The sequence below is a fragment of the Poecilia reticulata genome, chromosome 6 (assembly GCF_904066995.2).
Source record: "Poecilia reticulata chromosome 6, P_reticulata-male-v2, whole genome shotgun sequence".
Classification (NCBI taxonomy): domain Eukaryota; kingdom Metazoa; phylum Chordata; class Actinopteri; order Cyprinodontiformes; family Poeciliidae; genus Poecilia; species Poecilia reticulata.
In genome coordinates this window covers 32,389,223-32,407,181 of record NC_088835.1, presented here as the reverse complement: position 1 = coordinate 32,407,181, position 17,959 = coordinate 32,389,223, and the positions used below count along the sequence as shown (strand labels likewise).

The window sequence follows — 17,959 nt, the reverse complement described above, 5'->3', positions numbered from 1 at the left end:
GCCAGAAAGTACCAGAAAGAGCCAGGAAGTGCCAGGAAGAACCAGGAAGAACCAGGGTCTCCTGGCAGCTGGAAACGGGTCAGCTGCTGCTTTCTGGATTAAAACTGGTTCTGCAAGAAGATCTGGATCGGTTCTACGGAACCGCCCTCAGTAAAGAGCTGAAATCTGTCAGATAAGAAGAGGAGCCGGGATGGACGGGCCGGACCCCGTCCAGAACCAGAACCCGCCCAGAGCTGGCCTACTGCTCCGTCTGGCTGAAGTCGTAGCAGAAGTTGTAGTTGCTGGGCGGTTTGGGCACGGCGGGGGCGCCGTCGGGGATGGGGACGTTCTCCAGGTCCAGGAGGCGGAGCTTGATCTCCATGGACAGCAGGATCTCCAGCTCGCTGCGCATCGACTCGCTGCTCATGTCCCGGCCCAGCAGGACGCTCAGTCCGTCCGTCCACAGGCAGAACTGACGGAACGGACACGTCAGGACCAGCAGGGGGCGCAGGCACTACAACGAGGATCGGTCATACTCACGTCTGTCCTGGAGGGGGCGATGAAGTTCAGGCTGCACTCCTCCACATCGTAGGTGATGCTGAAGGCCAAATCCAGGACTTCCTGCAGCAGAAGAAGACGAAAGCTTTAACTCACCGTCTGACAGCAGGGAGACCAGAGAAGAAGAAGCAGACTGACCTTGGTCTGCTTGCCCTTGTTCTCCTTCATGTGAGGACAGTCCTTCCCGGTCAGCAAACCTTTGATATCTGCCACTGGGACTGGAGGGAGAATCAGAGGAAGCAGCCAATGAAACGGCCCGCAGGGCGTCACATGACAAACTGATCGATCCACAAAATAGAGCCTTAAATGTAGAATTTAAGAACAGCAGAGAAGCCTCCAGAGCTATGACATCATCATCTGGGCTGGTCCTCATTGGTTAAACAGGGAGTGTTGCAGACTATTAAGAATTAATTTATTATTTGCTAAATAATGTTATTGATCCAAGGTTATGCTAACGGTAGAGCCATTTTTTTCCCGGGTTGATCTGATTGGCTGGTGAAGGAGTGAAACTTTTCATACCATAAAATTAACGTTTATATTTACATTTTTGTACGAAGTCAGCTCAGAGAATATTTCTGTTATTTTGATGGGTAAAGAAAACTTTTTTATTTCGAGTCCATTGAAAATCTCCTGAGAAACGACTCGAGCATTTTGTTGTTTTTATGATGGAAGAGTCGCCACCAGAGGCAGAGACGTTGTTTTATCACGAATCATTTGGTGAGAACTTTGTGTTTTAACTGCAGGCCGGTGAATGTAAACTTCTGGCTTGGTCTGTATTTTACGTGTAGCTCTGCCAGCAGCTGGTGATTATCCTCCAGCCGCATCCTGACCTGCTGCCGCTCACAGCAGCAGCTGGACTCACTCTTGTCCTGCAGCGTCTCGATGGCCGGGTTCTCTGCGTCTTCCTCCACGTCGCCGTAGTGCAGCATCTTGTGGTTGGGCGACAGGCGGCAGTACCACAGTTTGTCTGAGCGCAGCAAAGGAAACGCTGATTAGTACTGATCTACTGAAGGCCATGAGGCCAGCAGGAGGCTCCACCCACCCTGCCGCCTCCGGCTGCTGATCTTCCTGAACATGGTTCCCTGGCAGAGCCGGTTGAGTCTCTGCTGGCGGATCAGCTCCAGCAGCTCCGGCTTCAGGCGCTCTTTCAGCTCTCTGCAGCACAAAACAGCTTTTACACAGTGCAACGATGTGTGACACTGCTGTGTGACGCTGCTGTGTGATGCCGCGGTATGATGCTGCTGTGTGATGCCTCAATGTGAAGCCGCGGTGTGATGCTGCGGTGTGAAGCTGCTGTGTGATGCCGCGGTGTGACGCTGCGGTGTGATGCCGCGGTGTGACGCTGCTGTGTGGCGCCGCAGTGTGATGCTGCTGTGTGATGCTGCTGTGTGAAGCCGCGGTGCGATGCTGCTGTGTGATGCCGCGGTATGATGCTGCTGTGTGATGCTGCTGTGTGATGCCTCAGTGTGAAGCCGCGGTGTGATGCTGCTGTGTGATGCTGCTGTGTGAAGCCGCGGTGTGAAGCCGCTGTGTGATGCTGCTGTGTGATGCTGCTGTGTGATGCTGCTGTGTGAAGCCGCGGTGTGATGCTGCTGTGTGATGCCGCGGTATGATGCTGCTGTGTGATGCTGCTGTGTGAAGCCGCGGTGTGATGCCGCTGTGTGATGCCGCTGTGTGATGCCGCTGTGTGAAGCCGCGGTATGATGCCGCGGTGTGATGCCGCGGTATGATGCTGCTGTGTGATGCCGCGGTATGATGCTGCTGTGTGATGCTGCTGTGTGAAGCCGCGGTGTGATGCTGCTGTGTGATGCTGCTGTGTGATGCTGCTGTGTGATGCTGCTGTGTGATGCTGCTGTGTGAAGCCGCGGTGTGATGCCGCTGTGTGATGCTGCTGTGTGATGCCGCTGTGTGATGCCGCGGTATGATGCCGCTGTGTGATGCCGCGGTGTGATGCCGCGGTATGATGCCGCTGTGTGATGCTGCGGTGTGACGCTGCTGTGTGATGCCGCGGTATGATGCTGCTGTGTGACGCTGCTGTGTGATGCCGCGGTATGATGCTGCTGTGTGAAGCTGCTGTGTGATGCTGCTGTGTGAAGCCTCAATGTGATGCCGCGGTGTGATGCTGCTGTGTGATGCTGCAGGGACTGACAGGACGGGCGGCGCCAGCGTCTCCTCCTGGTGCAGCCGCTCCGTCTGCCGCAGTTTCAGGATCTCGCTGTAGTTCAGCGCGTTGACCTTGTTCTTGAACAGCTCCAGCGATGTGGGCTTGCTGGCCAGCGTCCGGGTGATCTGCTCCTTCACCACCTGCATCACCTGGACAGACAAACGGGCCACACGACGTTCTGGAGCGGTCCAGTTAAAGTACAGACCTGTGAATAGCTAATTATTTCTGAAATTATGATCATAATTTTACCTTGTTTTATTATCTTTAGAGAAAAATCCATCTGATTTCAGAAACAAATATCTTGGCTGATTTTAAATAAACCCCCCAGGGCCATGAAAACCTCGTCTTCTCTTCAACACCTCCAGGCAGTGACCGACAGACTGGGCCGGTTCCAGTCTGGGTCCGGTTCCAGTCTGGGCCGGTTCCAGTCTGGATCCGGACTGGAATCCAGTCTGGATCCGGACTGGAATCCAGTCTGGATCCGGTTCCAGTCTGGGTCCGGTTCCAGTCTGGATCTGGACTGGAATCCAGTCTGGATCCGGTTCCAGTCTGGGTCCGGTTCCAGTCTGGGTCCGAACTGGAATCCAGTCTGGGTTCGGTTCCAGTCTGGATCCGGTTCCAGTCTGGGTCCGAACTGGAACCGGCCCAGTCGGAGCCAATAAACCAGAAGCATGCTGCCGCTCCGCATGGCTGCGATAAACAGGAAGTAGACAGGAAGTAGAGTGTGGTGCCTCTGGTAAGGCTCCGCCCAGCATCAGAACTTCAGTAAATATGTTTCCATTTGAAAAGCCAGAAATCACCTGAAGACAAAATTATTTAGAATTTTATCGTTTAAATCAAACTTTTCTACTATGAAACCAGCTGCAGGCGTTTGCTGAACATCCAACATCCAGGTTCTGTTCTGGTTCTGACATTTCAAATCCGTAACCATCAGCTGAACTCAGAACAGAATCGGTGATCTCCGGTACCAGAACCGTTCAGCATGGAGCGGCCCAGTCTGATCAGAGGTCAGATCTGATCTGACCTGCAGAGGGGGCGATGGACCGGACCGGACCGGACCGGACCGGACCGGTCTGGATCCACTGAGCAGTTCATTCCAGTTATTTCATTTTGTAAATGCTGATTTCAGACACAGTTATTTTAATGTAAAGGTTTTATTTTTACTTCAGTTAATGAAACGGGTTTTTCTTCTGGTTTCCGCTTCAATCTGAGGGTCGGTAGTTTATTACTATTGTGTAGAAGAACTTTGTAGAGCTCCAGATGTGAAACCTGGTTTTAGACGGGAATAAAAGATCATTTTCTCCTTTATCTATTTTCTTCTACAGATCTGTAAATACATAAACATGATTCTTTTCCTGCTTCAGACCTCCTGGTTTATTACGCTCCTGCTGATTCCCAGATTCTTTCTGCCCCTCTGCATGTTTCCATTTGTCCGGCCTAAAGCCGCTTTATCCTCTCTGCTCCACCTCCAGCTGCTCTGAGTCAAACCAACCTGTTCCCCTCCTGGCCTGTGGGGGCGCTGCACCAAGAACCACTGAAGGAAACGACACTAAAACCTCTGAAGACGCTGAGAGCAACTTCCTTCTTCACCAGATGGAAACAAGATGGAGGATTTTAGCGGTTGGAGGATTTCTGAGAAGGACCTGACTGCAGCAAACAGGAAGGGGCGGGACGGACCGCTGTCAGTCTCAGACCTTATTTGGAAATGGGACCATTGCACTTTGGAAGCGAAGGGGGCGCCATTTCCTATATTATCCGTTTCTCCCGTTTTTATTTTCTTTTGAAATCTGTGATGTATTTTCACCTTTAGGAAGGATTTTCACTCTCAGCATGTATTTAAACTTCTCTCTTTTATTTTCTTCAGCGCAGCTCAGTTTTTAACAAGTTCTGTAGTTTTTGGTTTACTTCTAAATCTGCTCCTTAGTCGCATCGTTTCGGGCCTGCTACTGCCTCTAGTGGCCTGGGGGTGGTAAGACAACTAATCTAATTACATTACTAAATCAGAATACCACAAAGTCTTTATTATTTATTATTAATTCTGGCATTACTGGAACAGTAAAAGATAAATCATCTTATTAAACAACGTATTTTTCCAACCTGAACCCTTTTAAGTCTCTGAGACTCTACCTTATATCTTATCTTTAGACTCTACAGACATAGTCAGTGTTTTTCAGCAAAGTTGAGCCGACTGTCCAGGAACGACTCGAGGTATTTAAAATTTGCCAGTTTTAACAGGTTGGCCATCGAGTGAAACTGGAACCACTTTCAGTTCTTGTTTATCTCATTTAATTAGCTCCTTAAGAAAATGAAACGGTATCTTCTTTTGTAAGGGAATTTATCTTTTACTGTTCCAGTAATGCCAGAATTAATAGTAAATAATAAAGACTTTGTGGTATTCTGATTTAGTAATGTAATTATATTAGGTGTGTTACCACCCCCTCGCCACTAGAGGCAGCAGTAAACCCCGAAAATATGCGACTAAGGAGCAGATTTAGAAGTAAACCAAAAACTACAGAACTCGTTAAAAACTGAGCTGCGCTGAAGAAAATAAGAGAGAGATTAAAAACATAAAAAGTGAAAATTCTTCTTTAAATTAAGATACATCACAGATTTCAAAAGAAAATAAAAACGGGAGACCGTGGATAATATAGGAAATGGCGCCCCCTTCGCTTCCGGAGTGCAATGGTCCCATTTCCAAATAAGGTAAGAGGCTGGCAGTGGTCCGTCCCGCCCCTTCCTGTTTGCTGCAGCGAGGTGGACTTGGGATTTGTCTTTAGTCTTCAGTTAAAGACCAGGAGCCATTTCTGCTGTTAGCACTAGACTAGCACGTTAGCTTTGGTTGTATTTACCCAGAATGCCCTGCATTGTGGTCCACTTCCTGCTTTTGGAGCGGTCTCCAGTCCGTTTGGCGTTCACATCCAAACTGAACCAAAGTTTGCTTCAACCGAACCCAGACCGAGGTTTGAAGGACCAGAGTTAGCTTAGCATTCACACCTCAATAGACAAACCGGAGTTTCTAGGCAGACGGACTGGAGTTGGGTTAAAGCGGACCGGAGTTTAATATCAGGTCTGCAGCCTCTGGTGCAGCTGCGTGTCTGACCTTGTCGAAGTCTTCCTGCGTGGCGCGCATCTCCTTCCAGGTCTTGTTGAGCAGCTGAATGCAGACGCAGAACAGCTCCTCCAGCAGCCGGTCCTGGCTGAAGAAGATGGGGTGGAAGCTGGAGCCCGTCTCCGAGGCTGCGGACACAACGGGCGGAGGTTAGGACGGACAGAGCTGCAGCAGGTCGCAGAAGGTCGCAGCGGGTCGCAGCGCGTTGCGTTGGAGCGCTGCAGCTTACGGGGGTCTCCGATGCGCAGGATCTCACAGAGGATGAGTGTGAGCTGGATGCTGCTGCGGGCAAAAGGACACTCGTGTTTGTCCTCCCTGCTGCTGTTCTCCAGGACGAACTGCAGCAAAAGCAGCAAATTAACAGCCATGACGTCATCTTCATCATCATCTTCATCATCATCACTCCAGGCGCTCACCCTGCTGTAGGCGTCCGGATAGCGAGTCGCAAAGTAAAACATGGTGTCCAGAGCCAGCAGACCAGGAGGCGTCCGCACCAGGTCCTGACCCGGGTTGCTGTTGTTCTGGAACAATCGGGAAGTAATGAGATAACGGAACCGGGTCAGAACCGGGTCAGAGCAGAAGCGGGTCCTTACAGAGAAGCCCAGCTTCTTGAACTCCTTGGCACAGAGCGAGCGGCGGCGCTCGTGGCTCAGGCTGTTCTCGCTGTCCGTCTCGAACGCCGCCTGGCGCAGGCCGTGCAGCGCGTCCCGCTGCTCCTGAGGACAGAAACCAAGTGGAACCGGTTCTGGAAAGTTCTGCATGAACACTTTAAAACAGCTTCAGTTCTGAACAAGAAAAGGTCAGAAAATCAGTTTTTCTGCCAATTTTGGGTCTTTTTGTCAAAATAAAAACGAAGACAAAAAAAATGTCTTATGAACTTATGGACTTATGGACAGTCATTTGGACAGACGGCGGCGTCCCACCTGGCTGTAGCAGTCCAGCGGCGTCCTCATGCGCGTCTCCAGGTGGTTCAGTGTGACCGACTGCAGGACGTAGAGGTGGTGGGCCATCTCATCCTGGACGGGACTGGAGGACAGGATGATGTCCTGGACACAAACACAGACAGGACACTGGAGGACAGGACACTAGAGGACAAGACACTGGAGGACAGGACACTAGAGGACAAGACACTGGAGGACAAGACACTGGAGGACAGGACACTAGAGGACAAGACACTGGAGGACAAGACACTGGAGGACAAGACACTGGAGGACAGGACACTGGAGGACAAGACACTAGAGGACAAGATACTGGAGGACAAGACACTGGAGGACAGGACACTGGAGGACAGGACACTAGAGGACAAGACACTGGAGGACAAGACACTGGAGGACAGGACACTAGAGGACAAGACACTGGAGGACAAGACACTGGAGGACAAGACACTAGAGGACAAGATACTGGAGGACAAGACACTAGAGGACAAGACACTGGAGGACAAGACACTGGAGGACAGGACACTAGAGGACAAGACACTGGAGGACAAGACACTGGAGGACAGGACACTGGAGGACAGGAGGGGACACTGGAGGACGAGACCCCCATGGTCCTCATGTGAGGGACGCTGGGGACGGCGGAGCGTCTCACCTTATAGATGTACTGACGGACGTTCTTCTTGTTCAGGAAGGCGAACATTTCCTGGAACAGAAGAAGAAGAGACGTGTGACGGCGGCGCAGAGACGCCTCCTGCCAGCAGGGGGCAGCAGCCTCTGGACAGACAGAACCAGAGCAATGAAAGGAGCAACTGTTGTCTGAGGACAACAGGGGACAGAAGGCCGGCAGAGACGGGCCGACCGGGTCCAAACTGAGTCAGCCTGGAGGGGAACCATCCAGCCAATCAGCAGCGCCAAACGGATCAGAACCAGAAAGCCCCATCAACACTTTTCATTTCAACAATAAAAGTTTTTTTACTCCAGGAGTTCAATAAAAACCCTGAAAATCAGATCACCGTGTTTCACACAGAGAAATGTTTTGTTCTCACCCAGCATATTAAAGGAAAGTTGAGTGGAGGGAAAAACTTATTCATATTAAATCATCCAAATGTATCGCTAATGTTTACATGAACGTCATTTGTACCGGTGTGGATGTGCGACCCGGATGAGAGTGGAGCGGTACCGGTACCTGTCTGTCCGCGTCCTCAGCCGTCTGCAGCAGGGCCATGAGCAGAGCCATGGCTTTGGTCTGGATCTGCTGGTTCGCCCTGAAACACCAGAGAGGGAGAGTCAGGGGCAGGACTTCCTGCTGGGTCGGAACCGGCCCGGTTCCACTTACACCTGCAGGTGGGCGACCAGCCTCTCCATGGTGACCTCCTGCTTGACCTGCAGGAACAGCTGGCGGCTGCTCAGAACCATGTTCTCCAGGATGTCCAGGGACACCTGCTGCATCGACACGTCTGTGGACGAGGAGTTGACGAAACCGGCAATCTGACGGGAGGAGAGACGGTCAGGAGGAGGAGGAAGAGGAGGAGGAGGAAGAGGAGGAGAAAGAAGAAGAACCTTCTTGATGAAGATGGCGGAGAGATTCTCCCAGGAAACGATGCCGTGATCCATCAGCTCAGTGAAGCCGGTCAGCGTGTGAGTCATGATCTGGTTGCTCCTGCAACAAACAGCTAGCGATGACATCACTTCCTGTGACATCAGGACCAAATGAGTCTCTAAAGTCACTGTGGATGACCTTTAACCTGCTGAGCTGATTTCATTTGAGAGTTTTCCATCAGAAAATGTCCCAACTTTGACTAGGACATCCACAACATTATGCCATATGTTGGATCCCATCCTGCTGCAGAACCTTTGGTCATGATGGCTAACAGGCTAGCTATAGCGCTAACAGGCTAGCTATAGTGGCTAACAGGCTAGCTATAGCAGCTAACAGGCTAGCTATAGCAGCTAACAGGCGCTGTTCAGTCCAATGAGGTATAATTGATGGTCAGAACCAGATGAAACGGGTTCAGAACCGTCCATCAGGTCCAGTTCTGTCTCTTCAGTCCTCAGAATATTTCCCAGAAGTCTTTGGGATCATCGGGAAGCTTTGGGTCAGTCTGAGGCAGGTTTTGTTTTCCTCTGGATCAGTGGTGGTTCCTGTCTTGAACCCTGACCTCTGGCCTGGTTCTGATTCTTCTGGACCACCTGTTGTTGGTGTTCTGTTGGAGTGGTTCTGGTCCAGGTGAGGATCCTGGTTCTGGACCAGAGGTCAATGGGGTCAGTTACGTTCATACTCACTCTCTGGACTCCTCCACTATCTTGACCAGCAGGTTGTGTCCGTCCAGGTTGATGAACTCCTGAGCGAAGGTCACGTCCCGCGAGACGCTCGCCAGCTCCTTCAGCGAGTCGCAGCGCACGCCGCCGTCCGAGCTCTGGATGCCCCTGTGAAGGTCGTCGGCACAGCGACCCTGAGGTCAAACACAGGACAACCAGGATGGAGGTCAGCGTGTGGGAGGAGCTCCAGCCTCCACACCTGGGTCACCAGGCTCTGGTTCTATTGCTATGCAGCTGCGGTTCTGATCCGATCCGTTCACAGGAGGCTCTGAATGCCGGGCCTCCTAATCCGTCACTCTTCTTGGGGAATCTGGGTCGGACTCTGGACCGGATTCTCACATCGGATTAAACTGATTAGAACATCCAACCTTTTCCTGACCAAAACCGTTTGCTGAGTTCTGAGACTGAGAGGAGAACAGAACCAGCAGAACCACCAGAACCAGCAGAACCACCAGAACCAGCAGAACCACCAGAACAAGACCAGTGGTGACGGAACCCATCTGGTTCTTCAGATCACTGATCACCTTTCCAGATTACTGGTCAGATTCTCCAGAATTAGTTCAGAAAGTCGGAGTCAGGTGACCCACATGGCGGCAGACTCACCGGGGCTTTGGTCAGACGCAGGATGCAGCCGTTCTTGATGTCCAGGCGGTTCTGGAAGCACAGAGCACAGCGTTTAACCGCAGCCACGCGGCGCGTTGCACCGCTGCCACCAGCCATGCGGCGCGTTGCACCGCTGCCACGCGGCGCGTTGCACCGCAGCCACGCGGCGCGTTGCACCGCTGCCAGGAGGCGCGTTGCACCGCTGCCACCAGCCATGCGGCGCGTTGCACCGCTGCCACGCAGCCACGCGGCGCGTTGCACCGCTGCCACCAGCCATGCGGCGCGTTGCACCGCTGCCACGCGGCTCGTTGCACCGCAGCCACGCGGCGCGTTGCACCGCTGCCACCAGCCACGCGGCGCGTTGCACCGCTGCCACGCGGCGCGTTGCACCGCAGCCACGCGGTGCGTTGCACCGCAGCCAGGAGGCGCGTTGCACCGCTGCCACCAGCCACGCGGCGCGTTGCACCGCTGCCACCAGCCACGCGGCGCGTTGCACCGCTGCCAGGAGGCGCGTTGCACCGCTGCCACGCGGCGCGTTGCACCGCTGCCAGGAGGCGCGTTGCACCGCAGCCACGCGGCGCGTTGCACCGCTGCCACGCGGCGCGTTGCACCGCAGCCAGGAGGCGCGTTGCACCGCAGCTAACATAATTTTAAGAATGAAATAAAAGCAAAAGTCTCAGCAGAGAGAAGTCGGGAAGTTTCTTCACTGCAGATGTTCCAGCAGCTCCAGAACCGAAACGTCTGGTCGGATCCACAGATTCAGTCCAGAACCAGGAACATCTCCCAGCAGAAACCCGCTTCTTCCTCAGGCTGTAGCATCATCATCATCATCATCATCATCATCATCATCATCATCCCTCAGCTGGTCTGATGATGATGAGGAGGAGCAGACCTTTGTCAGTCAGAGGAAGCGGCCATGTTGGCGCTGCGGTGAGACTGACCGACTCGGTGATGTACATCTGGACTCCATCGTACTGCAGGGCGTAGTTATCGGGACCCGGAAGGTTCCAGCTGAGGACGAACACAACGTTAGCGCCTTCATGTACCGACGCTCAGACACCAGAACCATTAAAACCAGAACAGTTCTACAAAACACAAGTTCTCATTGAATGAGAAATGTTCCTGTCATGAAGCTTTGCTGTAACGTGTTGGAGCGAGAAAAGGCCGATTAAAACTAGACGAATCAATAACCCGAAACTTTTACGGTATGACAAATTTCCCCCAGAACCTGCCGGCCCGGCGGGCCGTCCGCCGGGTTTCTGTAGTAAAACATGTTGACAGGAGGTATAAAAATATTACTGGGTTATTATATGTTACAGGAAAACGTGGAATATTTAAACCCAGAGCTCGTCTTAAAAACATTAAAAAAATACAATTAAAATGAATATCAATTATTTTACTTCTGTTTAATCCAAATTAACTCAGCGGCTCCATGGGGCCCCCAGGGCTTCAGGGGCCACAAATACTGATATTTTATCACAGATACATAAATGTAACATTTATTTACTGAGATGATCAATGCTGCTGAATTTGATTTAATGGTTTCAGCATAAATTAAAAGATTTTAAATTAACACTTACATGTAAGATTTAAAGGATCTGAAAAATTTACTTTGTAAGAGTTCAAAGAACAATTTCCATAGTTGGATTGTTTTGTTACCATAGCAACAATCTGATGCTGTGAGTTTAATCTTTGAGTTTGAGCTGCTTGTTCACAACACAAATGAGTAAACTGGATTATAACTGATGGTTTCTATGGAGGCCAGTTAATCTCCTCCTCGTCTCCCAGATTAAATCCAACTCAGAAGCTGTTAGAGGTGCTGATGGGGCCCCTCAGTCAGATTCTGCCCCAGGCCCCACCAGCCTTGGACCGGCCCTGCAGGATGAGTTAAACCTGCTGCACTGAGCAGAGATGAGCCACAAACAGGAGATTTAATTCAATGCAGCTAATGTAGCTTTAGCAGCTGCAACATTTCTGTCTGCTGAGTTTTAATGAGAATCTCAGAAACTGTTTTGGTTGCTGCAGTTTATGGGACGAGATTTAAGATTAACTCTGAGTACAGGGACAAAGCATTTGGTCTGGGTTGGTGCATCTGGAAAAACACTAAAAATAATACTAAAATAATATAAACCAGCGTAAAGCGTGGCATGGAGGCCAGGTGAAAGCTCCTCACCGGGCCGGACCTGCGCGATGAGGTTAGCGCTGGTTCGTTAGCCGCTAACGCTCCGACCAACCGGGACACAGACATGAACTCTACAGGGCAGACAGCGCCACACGCTGGGCAGCGAGCTGAGATGGAAACGCTGCATAATCCTGAGTTCACCGATATAAATCATTCTCACCGCTCCTCAACCCGCAGCTCTGAAAGAAAGACGAGTTATTCCTGCGGTTCACGTAGAGCTGCGCGGCTAGAACAGCATGGCGGGCCACCAGGCTTATATCAACTGGGGGAAATCTGCATATTACAGCATTTTTTGCTTTATAAACAAAGTTTTTTCTTATTTGCACTTCTGTGCAAACAGAAGTTTTAACAAGATATAAAACTCGTTATAACGAGGAAACTTTCTCGTTACCGCTTCTGATTTTATTTTCTGGTTTTGGCAGTTAAATGCTTCCATAGAATACTTGCAGATGGAATTTATTATTATTTACGAAGCAGTTTGTTTGTTTATTATGTGCAATAACAATAACAAAACTTGATCAAGCATCTGGCTCTGGTTCCCCAAAACTGTAAACCATCATCACTGACTTCCATGAAGTAATTAGATTTAGATTCATAATCCAGATTACTGCACATGCAGCTGAGTTTAGTCAATCTGAACCGTCCGTCTGTCTCACGTTGTTTCGACGTTTTCCAGGTAAAAACTAGATGCAGGTGTCAGTCGGGTGACATCTGCTCTAGAATATCTGGATTTCTATTGTTATTGAAAGTCAGAGAGGTTGGAACCGGAGCAGAACAGAACTTACCCGTCACAGACCTCCTTGATGACCGCAGACAGAGGCTTTTTCTGCAAGCACAGCAGAACCAGTCAGAACCTTCAGCATGTAAAACGTCACCGCCACCAGAACAGGGCCTCACACGGCCCGACCCGTTCTACTCAGAACCGGCTCGGATGCAGACAAACCCAGACTGAGCTGCTGTCGTCTGGTCCAACACAGCAGAACCAAACGGGGGTTCATCAGTCATCATCAGTCTTCCTGATGATGTCATCAGGAACACTGATGACATCATGAGGCCTAGAGGCCCGGAGGTGAGTCCAGGCCAATCAGGAGACGGCAGACTCTGGCCTGCTGGTCAAACTCTACAGCAGAAAGTATTCACACCCTGTGAACCCGACTGGGCTCGGTGAGACGCCAACATGGCGGACGGAGGCTACCTGGTCCAGCTGGATGAGCTGCGGCAACGCCCCGGGCATCTGGATGGCGATCCTCACGATGTCCTTCTGCTGCGGCATGATGGCCGCTACGCTCTGCCGCTGCAACCTGGAGGAGAAACGCAGACGGACATGATGAGACGAGACGACACAGGCCAACACCGGGTCGGGTCCACACACCCGACCCGGTCCATCGTCGCTGGGTCTGCTCAGACCGGACCAACCGGACCGCTCCGTGTGTGTGAGCTTGCTGTGGTTGTGAAGACCATTTCTGGCTTGGTGCACTGATTCATCGGTGCCGGTCTCCTTAATCTTGGGAGATCGGCTGATTTCTACATGTGAAGCAGATGTTATCCACTGATCCCATCTAGATGGCAAAGGTCTAAGAATCAACCACTGTCCTCTTTTGCTGCCCGGTGAGCAGACCAAGTTATGTCTGCACGTTTACAGTCAACAACGGTGACCACCCTGGTGCCAACTCAACAACTTGCTATGCTGAGCAACATTTCAGACAAGAAAACTTGGCATCGGCCAGAAAACTGCAACTGGTGCAGCCTACTTCTAGCCAAATGAGGACTCTGTTAGCGATGCACCACTCCACTGCCGTCACTACCGATATCTGACGATTAGTATTGATATCAACCCAAAGCAGCTGAAATGACTGAAACGTTTCTTTTTTAAATGCAGACATAAATGTACAGAATTATTAATTTATTAAATACTCCTACAGTTTCACAGATTTGATCAAACATGGAAGAACAACTTTAATCTGCTCAATCAGTGCAATTAGAACCATTTCAGCCCCGCCCACCAGGTCATGTCTGCATGTTTGCAGTAACTATGGTAACTCCACTGTTGCCAAATCTGTGACTTTCTTGCTACATTTAAGAGAAAAAAAAATTATATCAGCCAAAATCAGAATGGGCAGGTCAGGCATTTTTTTAAGATCGATGATCGGCTAGAAAACTGCAATCGGTGCAGAACTATTGATATTAGATTGATGCACTTCTGGACTTTATGTCGACTTCTATTCATTTTAGTAACTGGATGCCTAACCCAGACAATTTTCCCCAACAAGAACCAAAACCAGTCCAGTCCTAACCAGAACCAGAACTTAACTCACCCAGATTCTAAATCCAACCAGTAGAACTGGAAAAGAAGTGAGGACCAGGAAATGTCCTCACTTTGCTGGTAAATGTTGTGAAAGTGGTCCTGGTCCTCTAGAATTAGCAATTACAAGAAAACACACACACACACACACACACACACACACACACACACTCTTCACTCTGGGAGGTCGGGCAGAACCAGAACCTTTCTGTGACTGTGAACCACACAGGAACTAACTGGACCCGCTGTGTATTGATCCAACCCACAGAGTCAGCCACTGGTTCTACTGGTTCTATTGGGACGGACTCAGCAGTCAGTACCGACCCGGTAGCGCCTCAGCAGAGGCAGCTATCACTTTCAGAATGAACCCATCAGAGCCAGTTCCTGTTTTTCTCTATTTCTGGTTCTGTGAGTAAAACTGAGAAAACTTAACACACACACACTCTCTCGCTTGCTCACTCAAAAGTTCTGGTTCTGACCCGGCTGCAGGAGGGAGGAGCTCTGGTTGGGTGTCTGTGGACCCGACCCGGTCCATCATTGCTGGGCCTGCTCAGACCGAACCAACCGGACCGCTCCGTGTGTGTGAGCTTGCTGTGGTTGTGAAGACCATTTCCTGCTCATTCTACAGTCGGGGATGGACTGACTGGACCCAGGACCAGAACCAGGACCAGGACCAGGACTAGGACCAGGACCAGAACCAGGACCAGGACCAGGACCAGAGCCATAACAGAACCAGGAACAGAACCAGGACCAGAACCATAACAGAACCAGGACCAGAGCCAGAACAGAACCAGGACCAGAACATAGCCAGAACAGAACCAGAACCAGGACCAGAACAGAGCCAGAACAGAACCAGGACCAGGACCAGAACAGAACCAGGACCAGAGCCATAACAGAACCAGGACCAGAACAGAACAGAACCAGGACCAGAACCAGGACCAGAACCAGAACAGAACCAGAACCAGAACAGAACCAGAACCAGAACCAGAACCAGAACAGAACCAGGACCAGAACCAGGACCAGAACAGAACCAGAACAGAACCAGAACAGAACCAGGACCAGAGCCAGAACAGAACCAGAACCAGGACCAGAACAGAACCAGAGCAGAGCCAGAACCAGAACCAGAACCAGAACCAGGACTAGAACCAGAACCAGGACCAGAGGGTCTGCAGCGTTCTCGGCGTGCCGCCGCCGGTCCAGGCTTGTCCTCCATGTTGCTGAAGCTGCAGCAGCTGTAGCTCCGCCTCCTGCTGCAGTCAGAGTCCAAACAGAAGCTCCACTTCCGCCTGCAGATCATTAACCAGGTAATCTGGACCCACCGACTGCAGGAAGGATCCTGGGTCTGTCTGGCACCAAAATACTAGAACTATTAGGACGTTTCTGGGTCAAAACTCTAGAACATTTGATATCTATATTTATTATTTATGTAATACTTTGTTGGGTTTTGTGTTCATATCTTGATTGAAGAAGAAAACTGATGTTTGAACTTTATTAAATGAGGCCACAGTCTTCTTTAGGGGCGGAGCCACGCCCCCTCCCCCTGTAGCCACGCCCCCGGATGTTCAAAATGTCCCACCAGCAGATTTCTTTGAGTCGTTTCTTGACATAAATCGCGTTTCAGATCAGACGTCAGGTTCCCCGGGTCTCTATGACATCTGATCCAGGTTCTGGTTCTGATGGGTTTCAAGGTGTTCCTTTCCACTGTCGCCACATGCTTGCTGAGGAGGAACCACACCAATGAACGGGGATGAACTGGACTGAACTGGATCTCAGTTTAAACAGGGAGGTTCTGCTTCATTAAACCCAGAACCTCAGCAGAATCTGGGCCGGTTCTGTAGGACTCAGAACCCCCCAACCCTCCACCGCCCCAGAGGAGGAGGGTTGGAGCTGCCTGACATTCCTCACCTGACACACACACACACACAGAGACACACACACACACACACAGAGACACACACACACAGAGAGACACACACACACACACACACACACACACACACAGTCTAATCAGATCACTCCACTCAGACAGGAGCTGGAAGAACCAAACTCAGCTGAAAGTTACCAGATTGTGACCTTTCACCTCTCTGCCCTCCTCCATGTTTCTGTCCAGAACTTTATTGTCCACCCAGCAGAGAGCAGAACCGGGTTCTGGCGGCTCGGTTCGGCTCCTCTTACCTGCTCTGAAAACTTCTGTCCTACGGGAACCGCCGCGGTCACTCGGAGAACATCGGAGCCGCTTCTTGGCTTCTCCTCCGGGCGGAACCAGATGGGTCCGGAAAGCTGGACCTGCCTACCGAACCAACACGGAACCGACGGGAAGTTCCAGAACCCCCGACTTCTGGGATTACTAAAGGGTCAAAAAGTTCCGGGTTGGCAGCAGTCGAGCACTTCACTTTGGCTTGGTCTGGGTGTTAACTGCGGGATTACGGTGCCGTCTCCGGTTCGGGATTTTCACAATAAAAGTGGACCAACTCAGGATCTAAATCTGGATAAAAGCAGGGATGATTGGTCCGATTATTTTATTGCAATAGAAACACTCATTGAACAAGGCCTGCGTGGTTTGATTATCTCAGTTTAGAACAATAAAATGTTTCTTCACTCTTTAGTGTTGAAGTTCAATAATAAAATCAGAAATAAAAACATTAGAGAAGCCAAATGCTGCACCTGTTAGACCAGTGGTCCCCAAACTACGGCCAGCGGGCCGGATCCGGCCCACCTCCACATTTGATCCGGCCCCCTGAACAATACCAGAGACCATTTAGATTTTTTTCATATACCGTATTTTCCGGACTATAAACCGCTACTTTTTTCCTAAGCTTTGAACCACGCGGCTTATAGCCCGGTGCAGCTTACATGTGGATTTTCCTTCCACCACCAGGGGGCTCTGTAGCAGGAAGTGAATCATTGGAAGTCAAAATTGGAAATAAAAGAAGAAAGTGCGCATTAAAACAGAATTAGGTTTTAATAGGGAATTGAAATTTGAGAATGTTGTTGATCAGTTAAATAGCATTGAGGGGAAAAAGAAGATTTTTCATTTTTTAAAATAATACTGGGCTCATTATGAGAATTTGAGGTACATATATTAGGATCCAGTAGATGGCAGTAGAGCAACAATAATGGATGCAAGCTGCTGTTGAAATCTGAAGAAGAAGAAGAAGAAGAAAGCGCCCATTTTCATTTAGCTCATTTAGCTAGTAGCATCACGAAGGATCAGCACTTTGTTACCGTTACGGTTCAGAAACTACCGTAATCAGTTCAGTTACATCTAAACTTGGCAACTTTTTCTTTTTCAACCGTAATAAATGTGATATTCAGTCCGTGTTTTAGTTAAAAAACTGAAAACAACAGTTGATATTCGGAGATATAAAACTGAAGACACCTGCTACTTTTAGCGTTAAGGACAAATGTTGTAGAATTTGTCACTAAACTGTCACCGTTTGACATGTTGAGGCATGAATACATTGTTAAACATTAAAACAAGTTCCACTGTTAGGATTTGTTTTTCTTGGCCATTTTAACAAAAATAATAAATTATGGCACCGGCTGCACAGTGGTGCAGTGGGTAGAGCTGTTGCCTTGCAGCAAGAAGGTTCTGGGTTCGATTCCCGGTCTTTCTGCATGGAGTCTCCATGTTCTCCCTGTGCATGGTGGGTTTTCTCCAGGTACTCCGGTTTCCTCCCACAGTCCAGAAACATGACTGTCAGGTTAATTGGCCTGTCTAAATTGTCCCTAGGTGTGTGTGTGTGGTTGATTGTGTGTCTGTGTTGACCTGTCCAGGTGACCCCGCCTCTCGCCCAAAACGTTACCT

General features: G+C 50.2%; 1 protein-coding gene across 1 annotated transcript; it reads right to left on the bottom strand.

Moving 5' to 3' along the window:
- Nucleotides 1–100: 100 nt before the first annotated feature.
- elmo3 (engulfment and cell motility 3) lies at nt 101–16,593 on the bottom strand. The gene is made up of 21 exons (XM_008412680.3): nt 16,327–16,593; nt 13,045–13,150; nt 12,635–12,675; nt 10,609–10,678; nt 9,668–9,718; nt 9,029–9,198; nt 8,306–8,405; nt 8,082–8,233; nt 7,932–8,010; nt 7,398–7,448; nt 6,734–6,856; nt 6,404–6,526; nt 6,227–6,331; nt 6,040–6,148; nt 5,802–5,938; nt 2,687–2,850; nt 1,580–1,692; nt 1,400–1,504; nt 676–755; nt 520–600; nt 101–451 (listed from the first exon to the last, which is right to left on the bottom strand). Exons 2-21 carry the CDS (start codon nt 13,120–13,122, stop codon nt 239–241), a joined length of 2,145 nt encoding a protein of 714 aa, XP_008410902.1. The 5' UTR covers nt 13,123–13,150; nt 16,327–16,593; the 3' UTR covers nt 101–238.
- Nucleotides 16,594–17,959: the final 1,366 nt, after the last annotated feature.